The sequence below is a fragment of the Micromys minutus genome (assembly GCF_963924665.1).
Source record: "Micromys minutus genome assembly, chromosome: 1".
Lineage (NCBI taxonomy): Eukaryota > Metazoa > Chordata > Mammalia > Rodentia > Muridae > Micromys > Micromys minutus.
The window spans coordinates 116,432,480-116,442,667 of NC_137969.1; the positions used below are offsets into that span (position 1 = coordinate 116,432,480).

Sequence of the window (10,188 nt, forward strand, 5' to 3'; positions counted from 1 at the left end):
TAAAAGTACTTATTATCTGTATAAGTTTCCTGTGGAGTTTTTATGGTCTTTTATATATGAAATCATATTGTATGCAAATAAAGATACTTTGACTTTTTTCTTTTCTATTTGTAGCTCCTTGGTCTCTTTCAGTTGTCTTCCTGCTCTAGTGAAGGCTTCAAGTACTACAGGTGTGAGGACAGTGGACATCTTTGACTTGTTTCAGTGGAAATGCTGAGCTGCACTGCACGAGCTAATGAAGACTCGGCATCTCTCTCCTGGGAGGGAAACCTGAAACAGAGAATACTGTTGTGAGAAAAAAGAATTATGCAGCTATGGAAATATGGTAAAAGGTTGGTTTCCATATAATTTATGAAATAATGTTCATTATTTTATAATAATCCACTAACATTTTTCCAGTAATTTGTTATGAGCCTTGCATAATAAGCCAACCTGATTTGCCTTAATAACATTTTGCCTAATTCATGGCCTGTGGACTTTTTTTTTTCCAAAACCTACTTTAATAAGGGTTCTTTAACCTCCCTTATAGCCCACCATCCAAAGGTAGAGACGAAGATGGTTAATAAGAGAAGGGGGATATAGACCTATTGGAAGTAGTTCTTGAGATGCGCCACGGTTTTGGTAGCAATGGGCTATCCTCTGCTGCTTGAGGGGCGCCAGAACCTTACCTAGGAGCTTGCAGCAGCGGGCTGGCCCCTGTTCCACTGTAACCATGTGCAACCAGAAGGGGGAGATCAAAAATGCAGACATGTCGGAAGAGAAGCAACAGGACTCGGTGGAGTGTGCTGCTCAGGCATTGGAGAAGTACAGCCTAGAGAAGGACATTGTGGCCCATATCAAGGAGTTTGACAAGAAGAACAACCTCACCTGGCACTGCACTGTGAGCCGGAACTTCGGTAGCTATGTGACAGATGAAACCAAACATTACTTTGACCTGGGTCAGGTGGCCATTCTTCTGTTCAAATCTGGCTAAAAGTGTGGACTGTGCCAAACACTCAGGGACCCAGCCAAAACCAAGGACTGCGTCCTAAATTCCAAATGCCAGAGACTGAATCTTCAGCCTTACTAAGGAAACACCACGTTTGTGTCTGTTGTGTTTTGTACAGGGTGTCATTCTCTGTACACGATTGTGGTTATAAAATTAGTAAAACAGCTGACTTTGTATTTATTTTCTAGTCCATACTTCTGTGCCCCCATTTTTTTGTCTCCCTTGGGTCATTCCTTTAAAAATAAATGTGTTGGAGATTAAAAAAAAAAAAGTAGTTCTTTGGGGTGATTCCAATCTTTGTTGTCAGCAGTCCAGTCCACTAGCAAAACACCAAACACGAATCAGCAGCAGTGGCTTGATCTAGAGGAAACCACAAGGCATGAGTGCGATGCAGTGGAAGCAGCTGGAACACCACCAGAAGTTTTTAGGTGTGCTTCTTTCTATGAAGTCACAAGGAAGACCAGCAAAGAACACAAGGCAAATCAGTGCAAGAGTGTCGTCAGAGAGGACCAGCATCAATGAAGACCATGAAGGCAAACCAATGCTATAGGGTTGACCACTATCGGCTGTGTTATCTTTAGACTCTTCTCAAACATCACATGCCAGTTCAAGCATGAATCCAGCAAAATATCACATGCCTTTCCACCAGGCAGCTTCCAGAGAGACAGCACGTGTCTGTTTTCAGCAAACCATCTCCTCAGATGTCTGCTTCAGGAAAACATCCTCTCATGAGACAGCTTCCAAAAATGCATCACAGGACAACTGAGTCTCCAACCAAACCAGAAACTCACACTTCAATGGCCAATTGAGAAAAATTGGGCTACTCAGAATAAAACAGAAAAAAAATGAAATGAATAAAATGAAAAAAAAAATGACCCATTATTCTGATGGCAAGGTGCCTAGGTTTGGCTACAGATAAAGAAAAAAATTAACATACTAAAACCTTTCTCAAAATGAATATCTTGTTTTAAATAACGTGTTTATTTCCTCATAAGTACTGGACTATTGTAAACAATTCTCTCTGCCAATATCTTGTATGACCATGGGGAATAAACTATCTTTTCTTGCTGACTGGACATAGCACTATGAACCCTGCTCTTTAAATCCTAAACAAACATTCAACCTAGGGAGGTAGTGATTCCATGTTCACACTTACATGCCCAGAATATATCTCTCTATATATACATATATATGGCCATTGTTCAGTAAAATCGTGTTATGTAAGCACTTGTGGTTAATACTAAGGCAATGCACTGATTATTTGAATATCTAATAAGTAGCTAATGGACTAGTAGCATACACAGTGAGGGTTCATTGGAGAAAGTGATAAGTCTTGTCCCAGGCGAGATGGAGAAAGCATTTACCATGTTTCTCCAAATAGAAGGTAATTTAAAATTCATGAGTTAGTTCTGAAATTTTTTTCTTAGTGTTTTTAAACTGTGTTTGGCCTCAAGCAACTAAAATGACAGAAAACAAAACCAAACACAAGAGAAGACCTGAATCCAAATAAGAATCAAGTGCGCGTGCCATCCAGAGTATCCAGCATGGCTGCTCTTGACCTACATAATCAACCATTGACAGGAGATAATGAGGTTGGGTGAGTTCAGTGCTGGGGACAGAGGAGCTGAGTGTGTGATTATTACAGAGTTCTGTAGAATATATCCTAACCACAGTCAACAACTCCAGAAACTGATACCCACTGTAACAGAATGGTCTAATAAGTTAAACTACCTTCTCACCCCCTTATACTGCTTTAGTTAGACCATCTGATTCCAGCAACTGGAAAAGTAGTTCAGACCCCTATGATTACGTGAGGCCTTGCATGCTTTTCACGTAAAGGATACACTGTTCTCTGTGGCATATCCTAATTGCCAAACTGGGGCTGAGATGAGACAGTGCTCTAGCTAAAGCAGCTCCTCTCCAGCTGTCACCTGCATAAACACAGGGAACAGTCTAGGAGACAGTAACATTTATATATTAATATTCACTTTAGGGGAAGACCTACCCGTCTGTAAAGCACTCAGATGGTCATCTTTATAAACATTCATTCTAATGATAGCTCTCTGCTCTTTGGGACATGTGCACTGTATGTAGCAAACTGATATTTTCTGGAGTAAAGTCAAACTCTGGCCCTTCTTAGTTTCCCATGGAGGAAGTTGGCCGTGAGGAAGACCCACCTGCCACCTCTTCACTTACTTCTTCATTCTTTATTTCAAAAGACAGCTGCTCTACTGAGGAGCTCTCAGAATTGTTTGTATGAGTTTAAGGCTAGCCTCAGCCAGCGTCCGTGTATCTCTTCTCCACCCTGGATGCAGTTGTTAGAGTTTGATTCTGAAATGCCCTCCTCAAGCTCCAGTTTTTAATCAAGGGGCCCTCTGCTTCTGGTAATGTTTTAAGGAATGTAGAACCTGGCTGGTAAACAGTACTAAGTTTATACTTTTGAAGGTTAAATTGGCTACCAGTATGGAAGAGTTCTCCTCTGCAGGGTTCAGTCTCTATGACTTTCCCATCATGATGGACCTAAATCTCTCCGAAACCATGAAGCAAAACATTTCTTTCCTCCCTATGTCTGGTGGAAATTTGGTCACAGCAAGGGAAATGGTGCCTTCCTCCTCCTTCAATCTCTTGGGGGGAATGTTTTGTTTTGAACTTTCCAAGCTCCTTGGCTCTGAATGATCCTACTGAATCCAAAAATCAAGTAGAGCACTTAAAAATCGAGTCTAGAAAAATCCACAGGTGATGTCCCCAGAGTCAGGCTGATGTTAAAGCACAGGTGCAAGCCTCTTACCCATCCCCCAATCTACTATTAAACAGCCTACAGATGTTACTAAAGAACTGGGGATAGAAACAATGCATGCAGATAATAACATAAACATAGATGATAGAGGTTACAACTTCCTGCTCCAAGGTCCATGGCTGCATCTGCAGGGAAGGGACCACAGGTAACCCAGAGAGATTCTATTAATATTCATATACAAAAGCTGTCTCCACAGTCAAGGAAGTTTAGGACCTGCAATATACTTGCTCCTGGTCTGGACATTCGTGGTACATCCTGCATTACATATGCAGCCACCAAATCCAAGCACTGGAGCTGATTCTAAGAAGTACTTACTGTCAGGAACCAGATAGAGATGCCTCCTCAGGGACTATGTTAGAGTCACATAGATACAGCTGAACATGCTTTCCACTAACCATTGGACTGAACATGGGGACCCCAGTGAAGATGCTAAAGAAAGAACTGAAAGAGCTGAAAGTGGTTGCAACTTCATGGGAAGAACATTATCAACCAACCAACCAAACCCTCCCAAACTCCCATGGACTAAAACACCAACCATTGAGCACACATTGAGAGAACTATTGATCCAGTTGCATATGTAGTTGAAGATGCCAGTTTCTGGCATCAATGTGAGAAGAGGCCTTTCGTCCAAGGAAGTCATGTTTTTCCAATGTAGGGGAATGCCAAGGCAATGGCGTGGAGAGGGTGATTAGGAGGGAGTGCACCTTCCTGAAGGCAAATGGAGGGGGAGAGGGGAGGGAGCCAGGGCGCAGGAAAGAGATAATATCTCAAATGTAAATACAGAGTATCTTTAAACAATGAGAGAAAAGAAAAGAAATAGTCTACTGGGAAAAAAAAAATCTCACAGAGGCCTGTTAATCTGCAATTACTTGCACATACATCATCACAGAAATCCTGCTAAGCAGAAATACCTAAGGCACCTCTAAGTGTTTTTAAACCCGTAGACAAGGCTATCCATGAGGCTCCTCTGAAGGAGCTCTACTCAAGGACCCTCCTCATTTCTAATCTCTGAGAAGTTAACATCTAGCCTACGGGTGTACAACATGCTACACTTACCTAGAATGCCCAAGACTCCGAGTTTCATTCTTAGCACTGAAAACTAAATGTCCCTAAACACAAAGCTGATCGAGGCCACAGGTCAACATCTGGTACCTGTTAGTCAACTGTATCTCTAAGTTCCATTATCAGATTCAAGCAACACAGATAGAACTCTTTGCAGAGAAAGAAAATGCCTTTAGACTGAACACTTACATTCCACTTTCTTCTTTATGGTGACTGGCTCTCATCCAGCCAAGGCTGGCTTCAAACTTACCATGTAGTCAAGGACATTCTTGGACGTCTAATCATCTTGCTTTCATCTCCCAAGTGCTAAGATCACAAGTGGTACTGCCCTACCTGTTTTATGTGATGTTAGGAATTGTACTCGAGGCTCCATGCATGCTAGGCAAGCACTCTACCAACTGAGCTACATCCCCCAACTCCGCATCCTTTTATCATGGTGTTTTCTTCTACATAGTAAATATGACAACTATTTATCTAGTATTTCCCCTAAATTGGTTATTTTAAGTCATCTGGGAATGGGAGGATGCGGTGAGTCCTACATAAATATTGCCATGAACAGGAAGGACAGGAGCCTTTGAGAATTTTTGATATCTAACGGGACTAGAATCCATCCCCCGTGGATACCAAGGGACATCTAGTCACCAGTATTATATTTAAAAAAGACACACAGGAAAATAACAAAGAGGATTTTGTTTTAAGTTCAAGATTTTTGTAGGCAATTGTTAAACCAGAAGATGGAAAATACAGGGATCTAAACCCAAGCACTATTCCTTCTAGCCTACAGTGCACTTCCAGACTCATGGTTGCCTTAGTAAACGTGAGTGCACAGCTCTGTTTTGGCATGATCGAGGATGGCCATGTATAGTCAGGCAAAATGGAAGAAGAGGCAAGTTGTTTAGGGGCAACAGCTCTCCAGGGCACCTAACTGGTCCACCTGAGGCTTGGCATGCCTCTGCTGAAGGCAACCCCTTCCTTCTGCAGAACAATATGAAGGGAAGAGCAGGAGTCTTTCCTGCACCACGGGGCGGGGTTGAAATTAGCAGACAAAGGGTGATAAAGTAAATTTCTGATGGGACTAAAGAGATGCTCGGGACACAAAGTTCAGCTAGCATGAGGGACAGTCTTCAGAAGCTCATGAGTCAGGCTAAGTTAAGGATGGAAGGTTTTTCAGAAGGCAATGGAACAAAAGTGAGGGAGTACCGAGATGTTACTGTCGCAAACACAGCAATGGGGGACATTTATAACTAAATACATGTTTTAAATAAGATCATCAAAATTAAGATTTCTTATTTTGCTTATACTGGTATTTATCCACCCTTTCGTTTTTGATAGAATGTGATCACATGGGATAATTTTTATGTGAAAAATGTTTAGCAAAACAAAATAGCAATGGTTCAGATAAACAATGAAGTGGAATCGGGTCAGTCTTCAAGCCGGTTAAGAGAAGTCGGCTATAAAGGTTTCACTCTGCATTATACATAAATTGAGTTTTTTTTTTGCTGCAACCTAGAAACATGAACTGTGTTGAACAGTGAATGGTACCAGCTACTACCAGGAGTTACACTTTTTTTTTTTTTAATTAACGTATACTGAAGTGATGAGTGAGATGCGTTCCCCATATCATAATTCTATTTTTATAATAGAAACAATAGTTACATGGTTTTGGAAGTAGTCACTACAGAGATTCCAGACAGTGCTGTTGGAACCTTGGTTTTGGCAGTGTCTGAACATGTTGCTTCAACTTCAGTGTGTTCCTCTGAGAGAGACCCAGGCTTCCTATGTACTTAACAGTTTACAACAAACTTAAAGGTTCAAACCATGATTGAAAAACATTAAAATTAATGTTTTATTAATTAAGAGAAAATTAAGTTTTTCAGTGTTTAATTTAGAAAATTAAATCTCTATTTCTTTCTAAGTTATCAAGCTTTGCTGAGCCTAAAAACCCTGGGGTCGGTTTGCTGATTTACTAGTAAAATCACCAATAGTCATTTGGGGAGCTCTAGTGTCATGACTTTTACTGAATTCCTTGTTTTCTCAGATGCCAGTCTGACTATAAGTAGAGTCTGAAAAGTCACCCTGTGAATGAGTGTTTATTACCAAAGTGCAGCCTCTGCTGAGGAGTCAGCTTCTGTCTGCACCAGGAGAGGTGGTAGTGTCGGCTTCGAGATGGAGGAGCATTTTCTGCAGTTCTCTTTTCCAGAGAGAGCCTTTTCTGTGATTAGTGTGTGGCGCTCTTTCCGTGGGATTGTCACATTAGGTGCTGCACTGCTTTTCTGCCCCCTTGAGTGAGTGGCATTGGATATTTAGAAGTGAAGTCATAAACTTGTTATTTTGTTTATACAAAATGATGGCTTCTGATGCTTATGCATGAAAGTATTGCTTAAAGAAACAGCAGTCTCTGATAAGGTAAAATCTGGTTTTGACTCAGGTTCCAATGATGTGTTTAATTTGCTGATACTGGTGTCTCCTGTTACATCAGCTAGACATCGTCTGCCTCTTTCTTAAGGCACCTTTGGGGCAACTTGAAGGATGGTATGTGGCCTCTTTGTGCCTCTACTGTCTTTTCAAAAGCCATTTTATAAAAATCTTAGGTGTTTTAATATTTAAATATATATATATATATATATATATATATATATATATATATATATATATATATATATATATATATATTTGTGGAAGATACTTTAGAATGATTTTTTTAACTTTAAAATTTCTGTATTCCTATTTTTAAGAGTAAACTAAAGATTTTCCAGGCTTAGAAGTATCTTTTTTTTTTCACAACCGTGATAAGAAAGTCAGGGACAGATAGAACAGGACTGAAAAGCACAACACAATGACCTTTGAGAAAGGGCTGATGACCTGAAGGGACAGCAAAGGAATCAAATACCTTAAATAAAAATGTATTGACTCAATAAATAATTCTATACATTACAAAAAGAACCCTTAAAAAAAAGAAAGTCAGATTGATATAACAAACCAGAGAGTTTGGTGATAGGGGAAAAGATGTCTGGTTGGGGGAGACAGATTTATAAATGAAAACTATTACTTTGATGCAGCAAATTGACTTTTTAAATAAAGTTTTGTGGTTTTGCTCCTGTGATTTCATACTTGTTGCTATAGTAGCTCACTATTGTATAGGATTAATACATAAATCTGGCCCCATTTAGAACTGAGGTCCTTCCTAATTCAAGCAGCCTAGAAAGAGACTGTACCGCGGTCTGCCAGCCAGTTGCCAGGTATTCCGTGTAGCTGACGCTTGCTTTAATATTTGCCTGTAGCTGGCAGCACTGGGGTCAGGGACGCTGCCCACCCTGCCAGGTAAAGCATTGTGACTCTTGGGCTGGCATCTGGGAGACAGGCCACAGAGGGAACCGCTGAGGAGGTGAGTCAGTTCCATGGCCGGTGTTCTCTACGGTTCTCCCACCACAGTTCTGCCCTCCCACTGTGCCCGCCCCCATGTCACCAGCTCTGCCCCAGCTCTTCTCCTTCATGCTCCACCTTTCATCTCATCCACCCATAGCTTTACTTGGTGACAGTGGCCATAGCTTAACTACTTGGCATGTTTGACTTTCTACAGTAACAAAAATGGTCTTAAGTTTTTGCTTTGATTTCCTAAAAAAAAATGTACACAGTGTCATAACTTCACGTTTTATAAACTAGTGTCTGGCTATTACTGCTTTACAGAGTCATGGTTCTTGGTGAATATATATATATATATATATATATATATATATATGTATGTGTGTGTGTGTGTGTGTGTGTGTGTGTGTGTGTGACGTTTTTGTAAACTAAGTGCCATTTCAATGTTACAATCATTTTTAGAGTTATTGTAATCAATGTGAATATCATGTTTTTTCTAATCTCTTCTGAGCCAGTGTTTGTGAACATATGCATATTGTACATGTTCTGTATAGTTATACTCTCCTTAAATATTAGCTTGTTTGATATGAGAAAAAGTATGTATTGAGTACCTATTTGATAGCCTGACTGCTTAATCTTTTTTTTAAAAAAGAGGTTTAATACTTTTAATCTTTAAACTGGCCTTTATTAATGGTCACAAAGTTGCAGTTAGAAGGGATGGACAGGGAAAATTTAGTCTTGAGTATCTTTAGATAGAAACATGAGACTAAGATTTGTTTTGGTTTTTTTTTTTCATTAAAATATCTTACTGTTTAATAAAAAGTAAAAAATAATGAAAAGTTTTAGAAGTTGATGAAACAGTATGCTTTATGAATGAGATGGTGTGTTATAAGCCCTACTTTGCAGATTACAGCTATTCCATGACTTAGCTATAGAAACAACTATCAATATTTTTCTTGCCAGCACTAATTGTTAAGTGTAACAAAAATTTTGATATCTTTGTTTAACTAATTGTTAAGTGTAACAAAAATTTTGATATCTTCGTTTAACCCTAACTAAGTTATGAGCTAGTAGAACCATTTCTCAATCTTGATGCTGATATTTGCTGAACTAGTGAATTCAAACACCTAGTCACTGCCCAGGGGTTGGAAGCATAAGCCACCTGTCATATTTAGGCACACACCCACCTGTCATATTTAGGCACACACCCACCTGTCATACTTAGGCACACACCCACCTCTCTTGGCCTAAATTTTTGCATGAAGAAAATACTCACTGGTTCCTGAACACATGAACAGTGAATGCAAATATTCGAATGAACCAATAGGTAGGCTGTGTCTTGATATAGGGAGGATTTAAGCATGTACACTATTGTGCTCTGAGATAACTTAGAACATTTCTTGATCTACACTCTACATTCTCCTCTCTAGAATTTGCTCCTTCACGTTTGTTTGGAGGAAATGTGTTTGACCCTCTGTATGTGTGGCTCTGCATCTGTGGATCTAAGTCATCTTAGACTAATAATGTAAAATACATTAAAGAAACTTTTGTTTGTTTTGAGCACATACATACTTTTGGTTGTTTTTTTCCTTTAAAGCTGGGAGTAATGGTGTGTGCCTTTAAAGTCAGCACTTGGAAGGCCCAGACAGGTGGGTCTCTGTGAGCTTGAGGCCAGTCTGGTCTACTAAGTGAGTTCCAGGACAGCAAAGACTATATAAACTCTATCTCAAAGGAAGAAAGAAAATACGTACACCCAATGCATTATGTCAAGAATTAAAGTCACCTGAGATGTTTTATATGAACACTCTAGGTTAGCACACAAACTGATAGGTTTCATCATAGCATCCTATGATGTCAGCATCCTATGATGTCATGCTATGAGGTTAAATGTTGTTCTGCATCCTCCCTCCCTCCATTGTCCTCAGCTGGTTACCTTCCTTCTCCTACTGATCCCCATCTTCTGCTTTCTTATTAATAA

General features: G+C 39.8%; 1 protein-coding gene across 1 annotated transcript; it reads left to right on the top strand.

Moving 5' to 3' along the window:
- Positions 1 to 712: 712 nt before the first annotated feature.
- Positions 713 to 973, top strand: LOC308438724 (dynein light chain 1, cytoplasmic-like; the record flags this gene model as incomplete). Its single annotated transcript, XM_080940181.1, has 1 exon — positions 713 to 973. One exon carries the CDS (start codon positions 713 to 715, stop codon positions 971 to 973), a length of 261 nt encoding a protein of 86 aa, XP_080796307.1.
- Between the last annotated feature and the right edge of the window lie 9,215 nt (positions 974 to 10,188).